The 14,596-nt window shown below is 31.2% G+C and overlaps 7 protein-coding genes across 7 annotated transcripts; 5 read left to right on the top strand and 2 right to left on the bottom strand.

Annotated features, from left to right (window-relative positions):
* Positions 1–981: 981 nt before the first annotated feature.
* SPT4 (transcription elongation factor SPT4) lies at positions 982–1,476 on the top strand (the record flags this gene model as incomplete). Its single annotated transcript, XM_011279096.1, has 2 exons — positions 982–1,026; positions 1,231–1,476. 2 exons carry the CDS (start codon positions 982–984, stop codon positions 1,474–1,476), a joined length of 291 nt encoding a protein of 96 aa, XP_011277398.1.
* Positions 1,477–1,849: 373 nt separating this feature from the next.
* COX18 (membrane insertase COX18) lies at positions 1,850–2,863 on the top strand (the record flags this gene model as incomplete). Its single annotated transcript, XM_011279095.1, has 1 exon — positions 1,850–2,863. The coding sequence occupies one exon, from the start codon at positions 1,850–1,852 to the stop codon at positions 2,861–2,863; it is 1,014 nt and encodes a 337-aa protein (XP_011277397.1).
* A 151-nt stretch (positions 2,864–3,014) lies between these two features.
* Positions 3,015–3,296, bottom strand: BN7_281 (uncharacterized protein; the record flags this gene model as incomplete). Its single annotated transcript, XM_011279094.1, has 1 exon — positions 3,015–3,296. One exon carries the CDS (start codon positions 3,294–3,296, stop codon positions 3,015–3,017), a length of 282 nt encoding a protein of 93 aa, XP_011277396.1.
* A 469-nt stretch (positions 3,297–3,765) lies between these two features.
* On the top strand, positions 3,766–7,800 carry ADE6 (phosphoribosylformylglycinamidine synthase; the record flags this gene model as incomplete). The annotated part of the gene is made up of 1 exon (XM_011279093.1): positions 3,766–7,800. The coding sequence occupies one exon, from the start codon at positions 3,766–3,768 to the stop codon at positions 7,798–7,800; it is 4,035 nt and encodes a 1,344-aa protein (XP_011277395.1).
* Positions 7,801–8,381: 581 nt separating this feature from the next.
* Positions 8,382–9,776, top strand: BN7_279 (uncharacterized protein; the record flags this gene model as incomplete). Its single annotated transcript, XM_011279092.1, has 1 exon — positions 8,382–9,776. The coding sequence occupies one exon, from the start codon at positions 8,382–8,384 to the stop codon at positions 9,774–9,776; it is 1,395 nt and encodes a 464-aa protein (XP_011277394.1).
* Positions 9,777–10,826: 1,050 nt separating this feature from the next.
* BN7_278 (Midasin) lies at positions 10,827–12,578 on the bottom strand (the record flags this gene model as incomplete). The annotated part of the gene is made up of 1 exon (XM_011279091.1): positions 10,827–12,578. The coding sequence occupies one exon, from the start codon at positions 12,576–12,578 to the stop codon at positions 10,827–10,829; it is 1,752 nt and encodes a 583-aa protein (XP_011277393.1).
* Positions 12,579–13,538: 960 nt separating this feature from the next.
* BN7_277 (uncharacterized protein) lies at positions 13,539–13,982 on the top strand (the record flags this gene model as incomplete). Its single annotated transcript, XM_011279090.1, has 1 exon — positions 13,539–13,982. One exon carries the CDS (start codon positions 13,539–13,541, stop codon positions 13,980–13,982), a length of 444 nt encoding a protein of 147 aa, XP_011277392.1.
* Between the last annotated feature and the right edge of the window lie 614 nt (positions 13,983–14,596).

Genomic DNA, 14,596 nt, shown 5'->3' with positions numbered 1-14,596 from the left:
GTTCAAAGCTTAAAACAAACCTTAAATAAAAGCACTGGATTAATCAATATCATGTTAACATATCCCTATTTGAATAATATACCATACTAGCAGCTATCAGTTTTCAGTTATCAATAATCAAATACCGCATTGAACCCTTCATAATAGCACAAGACCAGAATAATCGAAAGTAGATCTTCAACAAAAAGTACATCAATATGATCTTGTTTTGATTATCAACTACGTGATTGTTTTGAAATTTTATTTTCAGATGTTCGCGTGTATAAAGACAAACCACAAAGCTATTTATTCAACTAGTTATAGAAACACCAAATGTTTATATTCAATCTTTATGGAGCAATGTCTAGTATCATCAAAATCATTAAATCGTTTCCATTTCAAATTAGGTTCTGGTGGTTTGGCACTCGTGATATTTGATGGTTTTGTGTTATTTTGTGTCAATTTTAAACTACTCGCGAAATTCTCATCTATATACTAAATTCATAACATGAACCATTAAGAATAAACCATATTAAAGTAAGAAGCTATAATCCCAATAGGTTTGTATTATACGTAGATACAGCTATATGATTTATTTAAGATAATGATAAGCTGCCTTTGCCAAAAAAAATCAATCAATAATTTCAAATTTTTATCAGAAAGGGAAGTCGGTTGAATATTTGGTTTGGTATTCATCAGACGACACTTAAAATTGGTCGATCATAAATACGAAGGACAAATTTTTCATCATATCAAAATTTGAAATTGATTAATTGGAATTAAAATTAAAAAAGAGGAATGCAATTATAATAAATAATTAGAAAATCGCCCGAATAAAGATCATTTAAAAAAAGTGTTCCGATGCGGGGAGTCGAACCCCGGTTTGCCCGGTGAAAGCGGACCGTGCTAGCCGTTACACTACATCGGATTCTTCGAAATTTAATAAAAGTGGTGTTTGCCAGGATTACTAGTTAAGAAGAAAAGAGGGTAACACTCAAAAGTATGAGTGTCTGGTTCGCACAGTCCACTGGTATTCTTATTTTGATTGTAATGAAAGATCAATTTGATCAATTTGAATTGCATTTGATTAATTTGAACAATACCACCAACTACTTCCAAAGGCATAAATATATACAATGAGTTCCTTATCCAATAGAGCCTGTATGCTATGTGGGATAGTGGAGTCTTCAAGAGTGAGTTTGAATATAATAATAATTGATATATTACATCCACTAACAATAATTTCAATAGAGATTTCAAGATGAAGGTTGTCCAAATTGTGTTGATTTATTAGATGTTGGTCTTTCTACTACATCACCTACATTTGAAGGTCTTGTTGCTATAGGTGAACCTGATAAATCTTGGGTTGCTAAATGGTTAAGAGTTAATACTTATTTACCTGGATTATATGCTGTTAAAGTTATGGGTAGATTACCTCAAGATATTGTTGAAACTTTACCTTATTATAGACCAAGAGATGGTACTGCTACAGATTGATAAGACTTTTGAAAAGTATTGAAAATATCAGCATTTTATTCATTTTCATATAAATTGAAGTTTGTTTACTTCAAACCTCAATTTTATTGTATTTTAGAGCTAAAAAAAGCACAGGAAACAAGCATGCTTAACAAGAATCAAAGCATATAATTATTTATACAACTTAAATAATGAAGCCACATAAAAGTAAACCTTTTAATGAATTTTTAAGAAATCAAATTAGAATTTTGAAATCTGTAGTTAAGTATATCAATTTTTCAAAAATCTCATCTCCGAGTTTTTCTTAGCCCATAAAAAAAATTAATACCTATAAATTTTTTCATATATGAAAACATAGATCAGATAAAACATTGGACTCAACCAAGATCTAGCCATGTTCTCAAGGATAATAACAAGACCCCAGATAATACGACAAAATGTCATTTCTTTCAAACCTCCACCAATCCATGTTTCCAAAAGAACTTATATATCACCAGTGGAATTAGTTGATTTAATGACAACTTCATTACAAGAATTTCATCAATATACAAATTTATCATGGTGGTTATTAATCCCATTAACTACAATAACTTTTAGAACAGTATGGACATTACCACTTGCCATATTACAAAGGAAAAGAATTCAAAAACAATCTCAATTAAAACCAATTTTAAATGCCACTGGTCCAATATTAAGATTAAAATTAGCACAAAATGCACAAATGGCTCAACAACAATTAGCTAAAACAGGTGGATTAAAATCTGATAGTGCTGCAAAAGGTATAAATGTTGGAGCTGCTTCATTAACTTCAGATCAAATTATGATGTTGAGTGTTAAAGAAGTTTCTAAAAGACAAAAATTATTATTTAAAGAACATGGATGTCAATCATATAAAAATTTTATATTACCAATGTTTCAAATCCCATTATGGATATTGATGAGTTTTACATTTAGAAATTTAAGTGGATGGACTGATATCACATCAAAACCATTGGATCCAACATTAACTACCGAGGGTTTTGGTTGGATTAATGATTTAACTATAGCAGATCCATCAGGTGTTATGCCAATATTACTTGGATCTTTAGCATTAATGAATATTGAATGGAATTCCAAAACTTTAGAATTACAAAATCAAAGTGGTTCTAAAAAAAGAAGTTTAAGACCTACGGCATTTGATGCTTTAATTAGTGTTTCAAGAATTGGGATTGTTTTTTTGATGGCTGTTTGTACCCAAGCTCCTGCATGTATGGGATTATATTGGATAAGTTCAAATGCATTTTCTGGTGTACAAAATATGGTTTTAGATTATTATTTACCTGTTCGTTATATTCCAGAAAATAGATTAAGTTATAAAAAGGCAACAAATGATTCAATTCCATTATTTGAAAAAAATTTAGATAACTAATAATTACAGATTTAAAGATCTTATTACAACTTGTATATATTAAAATATAATGAAAACCAAATAAATATGCAGACCTTAACCCTTAATGTACAATATAATGGAAAATAACTAAAAAATCAATCCGATTCCTATCTATAATAATGAGACACAATCATTTCTTCTTTTCAGCAGCTTTTTTCTTTTCTAATTTTTGTTGTCTTTCAATTTCTCTTCTACTACCAGTTAATAGTTCTAAATGACCAACTCTTGAAGCAATTAATTTTTCAGTTGAAGTAGTAACTGAATGAACTTTACTTAATTTATCCATAGCTGCAACTTTTGGATTTTTAGCCTTAATTATTTTTGGAGCATAATTCTTAGGATTTTGTTGCTTTTTAGTGATTCTCTCTCTCTTTTTTTCCTTTGGTTTGACTTTCAAAGCTTTTTGAGGCATTTTGATATGATTATAACTATAGAAACTTAGTTAAAAGTAATAAAACTTGTAAATTTCATAGATTTCACATAGTAAAAATAAAAATAAGTTTATAAATTTTATTTTCAATTCGCGAAAGTTCCGCGAATTTGATTTTTTTCGCGAGTCAGTTTTTTTTTTTTATTTTTTTTTTTTGACTTCTGCAAAGAAAAAATCTGGTTGTAAATTAAAGAAATTAAGAAATTGTAAATGACACTTTTTGGCGGTTTAAATACTTTTCTGTTTCTTTGATTCAGAACGTTGTTGTTATTGTTTGGTATATTGGCTAGTCTTTTGCTTAGAGAGAGCACTACACAATTGTCCAAAAGAGTGAGTATAAGATGGGAGCTTATGGCTGTTTTTGTTTGGTTGATGGCCTCCTTATCACGTCAAGATCTAGTATGCTAACCACAAAATTTAGAACAAATCATCATCACAGTATAGAGAAACAATGTCGCTTCTGATTCTTCCTGGTCCTCAGGCATTGTCGCCTTTCAGAGTTTCTACTTTGATCAATGATATCAACACTGCTGTTAATTCTTCAGTTGTTACTTCAATTCGTTCTGCTTTTATTCATTATGTCTCTTTAAAAGAAGATTCAGAATTTAAAAAAGATTCTAAAAAAATTGAATTATTAGAAACTTTATTACAATATGATCAAAAATTAGATTTAGAAGATCCATTAACTCAACAATTGATTAAAATTTCCACTTCTGAAGAAACTTTACAATCTGAAGATGAAGATTCTTATATTATTAGAATTTTACCAAGACCTGGTACTATTTCTCCATGGTCATCAAAAGCTACAAATATCTCAAATGTTTGTGGTTTAGAAAATGATATTGATAGAATTGAAAGAGGTTTAGCTCTTTTGGTTAAAGTTCGTCGTGGATTCCCATTAAAAGATCATTTATTAGATGGTTCTTCATTAGTCTCAGTTTATGATAGAATGACTCAATCTTTATACATTGAAACTGCACCAACAAATGAAGATTTATTCAGTCATCATAAACCAAAACCATTAGTTGAAGTTGATTTAACTTCCAAACCAAAAGAAAAATTAGAAACTGCAAATAAAATCCTTGGTTTAGCTTTGGATCAAGGTGAAATTGATTATTTAGTTAATGCTTTTGTTAATCAAATTGGTAGAAATCCAACTGATGTTGAATTATTCATGTTTGCTCAAGTTAATTCAGAACATTGTCGTCATAAAATTTTCAATGCTGATTGGGAAATTGATGGTGAAACAAAACCTTTAACTTTATTTAAAATGATTAGAAACACCGAAGAAAGAAACCCACAACATACTATCAGTGCTTATAGTGATAATGCTGCTGTTTTTGAAGGTCCAGATGCTTATATATATACTCCAAATCCAAAAACTAAAGTCTGGACTTCTAAAAAGGAAAAAGTTCATACTTTAATTAAAGTGGAAACTCATAATCATCCAACCGCGGTTTCTCCATTCGCAGGTGCTGCAACTGGTTCAGGTGGTGAAATTAGAGATGAAGGTGCCGTTGGTAGAGGTTCAAAATCAAAATGTGGGTTAGCTGGATTTTCAGTTTCAGATTTATTAATTCCAGATTTTGAACAACCATGGGAATTGAAAAATATTGGTAAACCTTATCATATTGCTTCACCATTAGATATTATGATTGAAGCTCCATTAGGTTCTGCTGCTTTCAATAACGAATTTGGTCGTCCTGCTATCAATGGTTATTTTAGAACTTTAACAACATCTGTTAAAAATGCAGAAGATAAAGAAGAAATTAGAGGGTTCCATAAACCAATCATGTTAGCTGGTGGTATGGGTGCTATTAGACCTCAATTTGCTTTGAAAAACCATGGTATCACTCCAGGTGCTGCATTAATTGTCCTTGGTGGTCAATCAATGTTGATTGGTTTAGGTGGTGGTGCTGCTTCTTCAATTGCATCTGGTGAAGGTTCTGCTGATTTAGATTTTGCTTCTGTTCAAAGAGGTAATCCAGAAATGCAACGTCGTGCTCAACAAGTTATTGATGTTTGTGTTGCCCTAGGTGGTAATAATCCAATTCAATCCATCCATGATGTTGGTGCTGGTGGGTTATCAAATGCCTTACCTGAATTAGTTCATGATAATGGTCTTGGTGCTAAATTTGAATTAAGAGATATCTTAAGTTTAGAACCTGGTATGTCACCAATGGAAATTTGGTGTAATGAATCTCAAGAACGTTATGTCTTGGCTGTTGCTCAACAAGATTTAGATAATTTCAAAGAAATTTGTGAAAGAGAAAGAGCTCCTTATGCAGTTGTTGGTCATGCTACAAGTGAAGAACGTTTAATCTTAACTGATAAATTATTAGAATCAACTCCAATTGATTTAGAAATGTCAATTTTATTTGGTAAACCACCAAAAATGTCAAGAACTACCAAGAGTGCTCCATTAAAATTAGATCCAGTTTCTTTACCAGATGTTAAATTTAATGACGCATTGGAAAGAGTTTTACATTTACCGGCTGTTGGTTCAAAATCATTCCTTATTACAATTGGTGATCGTACAGTTACTGGTTTAATTGATCGTGATCAAATGGTTGGCCCATGGCAAGTCCCAGTTGCAGACGTTGGTGTTACTGCAACTTCATTAGGTGAAACTGTTGTTACAACAGGTGAAGCTTTAGCTATGGGTGAAAAACCAACAATTGCATTAATTTCTGCAGGTGCTTCAGCAAAATTATCAGTTGCAGAATCTTTAATCAATTTATTTGCTGCTGATATTAAATCTTTAGATGCTGTTAAATTATCTGCTAATTGGATGTCTCCAGCAAGTCATCCTGGTGAAGGTGCTAAATTATATGAAGCTGTTCAAGCTATTGGTTTAGAATTATGTCCAGAATTAGGTGTTTCTATCCCAGTTGGTAAAGATTCCATGTCAATGAAGATGAAATGGGATGATAAAGAAGTTACAGCTCCATTAGCTTTAGTTATTACTGCTTTCGGTCCAGTTGGTAATACATCTAAGACTTGGACTCCACAATTAATTAAGACTGAAGAACCAACTGTTTTAGTTTTAGTTGATTTAGCTGCCAAAATCTCCAAGGCATTAGGTGGTTCAGCTTTAGCTCAAGTTTATAATCAAGTTGGTGATTCAAGTCCAAATGTTCATGATGCTTCAATCTTAAAATCATTCTTAACAAGTATTACTAAATTACATCAAACTGATTTAGTTTTAAGTTATCATGATAGATCTGATGGTGGGTTGATTGTTACTTTATTAGAAATGGCATTCGCTGGTAGATCCGGTTTGAACATTAATTTGAACAATCAAAATGAAGATTCATTAACTTCATTATTTAATGAAGAATTAGGTGCTGTTTTCCAAGTTTCTAAATCAAGATATGAAGAATTTGTCTCAACATTGGTTGAATCTGGTGTTCCAGCTGATTTAATTTCAATTGTTGGTGAACCAGTTTTCAATAAAGAACAATCAATTCAAGTTGTTTATAACGGTGAACAAATCTTGAATAGTTCAAGAGCTTCATTACAACAATCATGGGCTGAAACTTCATATAAAATTCAAAGATTAAGAGATAATCCAAAATCTGCTGATCAAGAATTCCAAGCAATTCAAGATAATTTAGATCCAGGTCTTTCATATAAATTAACTTATAATCCAACTGATGATTTACAAATTTCTTCATTAGAATCAAAACCAAAAGTTGCTATTTTAAGAGAACAAGGTGTTAATGGTCAACAAGAAATGGCTTGGTCATTTGAACAAGCTGGTTTCACTTCTGTTGATGTTCATATGACTGATATTATTAGTGGTCGTGTTACATTAGATGATTTTGTTGGGTTTGCTGCTTGTGGTGGGTTCTCATATGGTGATGTTTTAGGTGCTGCCTCAGGTTGGGCTAAATCTGTTTTATACAATGAACGTGCTCGTAAAGAATTTTATAAATTCTTTAACGAACGTGATGATACATTTGCATTTGGTGCTTGTAATGGTTGTCAATTCCTTTCAAGAATTGCAGAATTAATTCCAGGTACTGAAAACTGGCCAACATTCGAAAAAAACACAAGTGAACAATATGAAGCAAGAGTTTGTGAAGTTGAAATTGTGGAAAACTCAGATGTTACACCAAGTGTTTTCTTGAACGGTATGAAAGGTTCAAGATTACCAATTGCAGTTGCTCATGGTGAAGGTCATGCATCATTTAAATCTGATGAAGATTTAGAAAAACTAAACAGTACAGGTTTAGTTTCAGTTAGATATGTTGATAATTATGGTAATTCTACTGAAAAATATCCATATAATCCAAATGGTTCTCCAAATGGTATTACTGGTATTAGAACTCCAAATGGTAGAGTTTTAGCTATGATGCCTCATCCAGAAAGAGTTGTTAGATTAGAAGCTAATTCATGGTATCCAAGCCAAGAAGCTGAATTATGGGAAAATTATGGTCCATGGGTTAGATTATTCCGTAGTGCTAGAAAATGGGTTAATTAAAGAAAATTCATTAACCGTCTATAAAGTTTGTTTAAGTTTTTGTGTTTAAGTTTGGTTTCTCAATTTAATTTTTAATTTAATATAAAGTTCGTATTAGAAATATGATGTTCAAAAATGTATTTACTGTATTTTTTTCATTATTGACGTAAAAGACTCAAGTTATATATGCGCTTCCTCAAAAAACCGATTCTCATGACAGACAGACAGAAATTCGTCTTGAGTGATTTTAAATTAAAAAAGAGAAGAATAAATATCTCAAAAGAATAAAAGTACTTCTAATCCAGACTTAGCTCTTTATTTCTCTTTCTTTACTTTATCATCAATTAGTACATTCATTATACCAGTGGACTATATTACAACTTGCACAAAACATAATTAAACTTCAACAAATCAACATGAGAGAAATATTAAAACAGCAGTTCATTAATGTATGGAAGAAGGTTCTTGTTCTCATAATATTAAGTTTTTACTCCTACTTACCCATAATCTATCTTGGAATATTATTCGGCCAAATCATAATTATGGTCTTGTTCCATTACTATAGAGTATATCGTGGAAAGAAGGGAGATAGAATAAGATTAATGATGATCAAAAGTGAGCAAGTTTTGTATTCGGATCTCTTATTAGCTTATGTCAGACCTGCTCTAAGACTTCATGCTTACTTTAAGCTTCTGCTAGTATACCCAATACAGTATTATATCACCGTTATCCATGATCACATTTGCCTCTTTCTTTCACAAGTATTTACAAAGCTCAGGTCTACACACTCGACGATTTTGAATTTTCTCTGCTCAAGAAATCCAGATTTAACTTTCCATAATATGGGTCCATTACCTGCAATTATATGGATGAATGTAATGGTCATCGGTGGTGCAGATGGGAAAGAATTAACAAGGTTAAATTCAGCATTTTATAAAGAGCTAGGACCAACATATTATAAGAAGTATCAAAACATTCAAGCGCTAATGGTTATCAGCACTACAAAAAAGATGAGGAGAAATGATTTTAATTATCTTACATTTGGCCCTGATTTTCCTCAAGTTCCATATGAAGACTTTAGTATTTATCAAAGAAACTTCATCAGCTCAAAATATCAATATGAAGTCTTAGACGTCTATTCAACCAAAACATACAAAGATTCAGAGTGTGATTCCGTGATTGTTACATCTTATTCTCAAGTTGAGTTTTTATTCAAGGAAATTTTGAAAAATCCAGATTCTCTTCTAAGGAGATGTATCGAAAACATTTCTGTTGATGTTTCAATATTAGATGGAACAGAAGAAGTATTTGAAAACAGTTTGATAAAGTATACAACTGAAAATATCAATTCAGAAAATCCTAGTGTAACAAAGTTGGAAATGAACACTCCACTTATGTCAATAGGAAAAGATCATGAGGAATTTAATTGGTGTAGATGGAATAATGGTAATAGTGTACTATGGAGCACTGCAAGGTTTTCCAAAGAACCTTGTGAGCCATCTAATGAGATTTTTCCTACAAATGTCTACTTTGGTGAGTTTTTACCAATTGCTGAACAATTTGATTATTATCATTCAAATAAAAGATCAGAGCTATCAGAATTTGTTAATTTGGACTCTTTTAGAAATGAAAACCCAATGTCAAATTATTCAAGAACTTTACAACGAGTTGATCGAAATACGTTTCCTTCAATCGTTAATCAGTTTTCTGCAAACAAATGTCATGACATAAAGATCAAAAGGAGAGCTTTCAAAACTGAAAAAGACGTCTTGTCCACATTAGACTATATTATGGGAATGATGGCATCTGAAAAATATGAATGTGAGAATATTTCAACATCCTTATTGATGAATGGGTTTATTCCAGAAAGGAATCTAGAAAACCATTTTGGAGGTTTTACTCAGACTATAAGAGATTTCAAGACTTCCATGGTACTTATCAACAAAAGAAGTGCTCAAGTTACTTCAAGAAGAGATACAACCGTATACGCTTATTAGTTTCAAATTTGTAGCTCATTAAATTATTATAAAAATCTGATGATGAATGAAGGTATATTTATTGGTAAAACTCTGGTGATCTCTGAAGTCTGAAGTCATGAATCTTGAATATAAATAGACTTCATAATGGAGACATTCTGAGTACCCAGTGATGAGAATAACATGAAGAAATGGACCAATGATGTCAAAATGATGTTTAGATACTTTTAAAACTAATGAACTCGAAACACAAAATTTTTTTCCCTGTAAAAAAGCAATGTAACTAAAAATAAAAATAGCTAAATTTGTGCAAGTATGGTATCTGATATCCATGCAGCTACCGGAACTGATTAACCCAATATCATGACTGTAATTTGTGACACAAAAGCAAGCCAAAAATACCTTGAAATATGAATATGATGTCAATCTAAAATTCCACATTTATATCAGAAATAACACATAACTTATCATCCTTTGAAAGCCCAATGTAACCAGTTTAGAAATAAACTTTATCCTCTACTTGATTGATATAGCATACTAGTACTTGATATCAGTAATATACCAGAACTCCTTGATGTTGAAACCGATGAAATTGAGGCAAGAACAAACAAAGTAATACCTCCAGCGAAAAGCACCTCATCAGCGACAATGTATCTTTTATATCAACATCTTGTTTAGCTATCCTGTCAATCCATCTACCAGATGGGATGCCTCTTTATTTGATTATAAACTAATTTGTTGTTTATGGTTCCTTCAAAGTTTACTTTTGAAAGTTCGCGGGTATACACATCTACGTTAAGGTCAAATATTAAAGCTCAATTTATTTAGGTGTTTGTAAATCTATATGTAAGTATAGTCATTTGTATATATAGGTAATCCTACTCAAAGATCATCATCATCATCATCAGAACTATAGTTTGATCCAATATCATATGAAGGATCATTTGTTTCTGTGGCATCTTGTTGAAAGCTGTTTCTATTATTAACATTATAATGGTAAGAATTTGTGTAATTCGATGAATATACTTTATTTAAATCGTGGTTAGCACGGTTTGAGTTTCCGCTTTGACTTTAAAGCATGGAACCACATCTAAAGCCATTACTGTTCTGAGCGTTGTTGCATTTAGTTACGCTTGTGGTAGTTGAAATGACATGATTTGAATATTGGTCGTAATTCTTTCCATTTCTCTTTGTAGCTTCGATTCTCTCCTCTACCAAACGAATCTCTTTATTGACATCATAAATGGACGTAAACTCAAGATCAATATCATTTGAATAAGGATTTTGAAGTAATGATTTGTTTTCTAAAAGTTGTCTAAATCTTCTAGCAAGATTTAATTTCCTCTGTTGTTCAGGGCTTATATAAAATTTTGGCAAATCCTCCTCATCTTCAAATTCATCATCATCTTCATCCTCATCATCTTCATCACTTTGACTATTATTAGTATAGATATCATTACCTTTATCTTCATCATCTTGGTCTTCATCACCATCAATCATAATTGTATCACTATCGTCACTTACTGCAATTGTATCACTATCATCTTCATTCTCTTCCCCCTTTTCACTTTCTTCAATTTCTTCATCACTTTCATCACTTTCATCACTTTCATTACTTTCATTACTTTCATTGTCATCATCATTTTCAATTTCATCTTCACTCTCAACATCTTCATCACTTTCATCACTTTCATCGTCATCACCACTTTCAATTTCTTCACTTTCTTCGTCACTTCCATCACTTTCATTACTTTCATTGTCATCACCACTTTCATCACTGTCATCGTCATCACCACTTTCATTATCACTACTTTCAACGTCATGAATATTAGATGGATGCTCATGAATGAATTCCAGTTCTTGAAAGTTTTGATTGTTATGTGCTAAATGATTATTGTAGGTAGGATTGCTTGAACCATTCACGCCAAAAAAGGATGGATTTTGGTGATTTATGAGATTTTGATTCTGATTGATGCTACTATTGACATTGGAGTAATTGCGATTATTATAGTGATTGTTAATGTGATTGCTGTTTTGATAATGATTGTTGTTTTGATTATTATGATATTGTTGATTAGTGTCACCATTTAAATTGAAATTCAATGGGGAAGTATTAGTAGCACTAGGAACTTGATAATTCAATTCTGCACTATAAGATGGAATTATCGAATTGGTATTGAGTGATGTAGCAAGTTTGGCGTTGTTTTTGGATTGGACGTTTTGTGGCAATGGTGAGTTGTTAGATGACTGTGGATTTGGATTAGAAACTATTCCAGCATATGGATTAATATCTTGATCTGAATAATCTGATTTATCAGGATAAAGTTGAGCAATAGAATGGAAATTCACATCATTATGCAAAAAATCACTTGGTAAATCTTTATAACTAACAGGTGTACCAATCTTCTTAGCATCTTCAATTGAAGTAAGGTCACAATATTGTGGAACTCTTAGAAAACTAGAAGTTTCCTCATTAATGTATAGCTCTTTTGATTTTTTCTTACAACAAGGATACTCACATTCATATTTAAAGTTCTTACTATTTGGACACCAGTCATTAAGTTTTGGAACCAATTTAGCTTCAATCAATATAAACTTATCATTATTGGGATTTAATGTTACCTTTCCCAGTCCAACACCACCGATTTGATCAGGAATTCTTGATTTTCTTCGTCCTTTCTTAGAAATGACTTCTAAACAACCTCTTGAACCATTGTAACCGGGATCATTTGGTTCAATAATAGATTTGTGATTACAATCTTTGGTTCTATGACCTTTGATGCAGACCTGACAAGAAATCTTAATGTGTTTTCCTTGGACCATGTTTAATATCGTTAACTTGCTCTCTGTTATTTGTCGAAAGTTTTAATTGTATAAAATTGATAATCTCTATGACTTTAATTTATATCCAATGTAACTGAAGAGTTCAAAATATGTTAAGTTTGGAAAAAGAGGGAACCATATCCAACTTAAATACAATATATATCATTGAACAGAAAACAGTAAGAGTTAAATATAACTAAGAACAGAAAACCAGCTCAATTTAATAAAGCACTCATTTTATTCGAGCATTAATTTGAAATAATTTCAATCAATTGTATATACCGATGGAAAAGAGCTCAAAAATTCAGGGTCAATTTGGGAGATTTCTTAATCATGAGAGGCTGAACAGTCAGGAATTAGCGAGATGAACCGTTTTATGAAATAACTTTTCCTGTAGTAAACCCATTGATATCATATGAAATGTTATGGTGGATGTTTAGGAAGCATTGTTAAGTTGGTTAAGGTTGAATTTGAAGATTAAATTTGATCAAGATGTTTATACTGATTATATAATCGTTTTAACGACTATCGGTAGGAGACACTATATAATAGACATTTTTATATCCATCAGTAAAAATAAATTCACAATAAAACTTGAAATAATCACTCTTTGGAAGCCATTAGGTAGGTCAAAGATGTAATTGAGTTTAGACGAACAATTCTGAAGTTAATTATTCTCTATATAAACTCTCATTCTTATAGGCCCAACTCGGGTGAGGGATACAATAACGAGCAGAGAGATGAGTTATAAATTAACATCAACCCGAAAAAAACATTTTGCTCTTATGGAGAAGTATTTAAATTCAAAGATATTTCTTCCATTTGTCTATTATGTGTATTATTCCTTGTTTTGATATATCTGTCAAAGATAAGTGGTAAACCATAATTCACACAAAGTGCAGCTAAGTGGGATAACAAAAATTATTATACATAAGTTAATTGATCAGAATCGACATCAAGATGGTTTGGATTCCTTATCTCATATTTGTGGTTTTGCTGTCTTTAGTTTATGGGACTCTTAAAATAAATTTCCCAAAGCTTCATACTTGGATGTACAATGATAGTTTTAATCCTGAAGATGGCATGACTTTTAAAGTTAGACCAATATTGATTTCATTTTGGAGAGTCAAAGTATTCTTATATCACGTCAGATTTTGGGTTTCGAATAAAATTGGATGGATTGGTATAAGGCTCAGAAAGATAAACAATTCTCTTCATAAATTGAAGAGCACAAAGTCATCAACTATAGAAACAACAATTTCACAAGATCAGCTACCTTCAACTTTTGGTGATATGTTTCCTTTTGAAATCTGGGATAGGATTACAGATTATGATAAGGCAGATATTTATACCTTAACAAGATTAAACAAAGCTTTTTGTAAAGAGTTTACTAAGAAGCTTTAGAAGATTATAGTACAACATCAAGCTCTTTTAGTTTATATATAAGCTCAACGTCGGATAAGATGAATGATAAGATGAAATTTTTATTATTTTTGTATGACGAAAAAGCTGCCAGGTGTGAATATAGTTAGCTGAAATATATTGATATGTATAGATTATGTGTACATAACTTGGCTCCCTTGTTCTCCTTAGACTTAGTATAGCAATTATGCAATTATATTAACTTTATTAATTCTTACTAATTCCTTGACATCCAATTACTCTAGTAACTTCAACGTCAGCCTGTACGGAGTGAAATTAAGCAGTAAAAGCACCCTTGAAAATTTATCGACATTCAAACCAAAAATGACTTTATTGAATAGAAGATGAGGTATTTAGATGCTAAGATTTATATAAAATAGTGCGATCATAATATACTAGTAGATCAATTACCCGATTTTCATGACAGAGCGAGTTATACGAGATATACCGATTTATCAATAGACATTTTTATAAACTAAAAAAAAAAGAGAGGTTTAATATTTAAACAGAAAATTCAGCCATCTGTTTTGGAAAATATTTATTATATAAAAACTTTATATAAAAATCCTTCAAACTAAAACGTTTCTCTTCTTCAT

Source organism: Wickerhamomyces ciferrii, contig 00005, assembly GCF_000313485.1.
Source record: "Wickerhamomyces ciferrii WGS project CAIF00000000 data, strain NRRL Y-1031 F-60-10, contig 00005, whole genome shotgun sequence".
Lineage (NCBI taxonomy): Eukaryota > Fungi > Ascomycota > Saccharomycetes > Phaffomycetales > Wickerhamomycetaceae > Hansenula > Hansenula ciferrii.
Note: the sequence above shows the minus strand (reverse complement) of the source record. Positions and strands in the feature narration are given on the sequence as shown.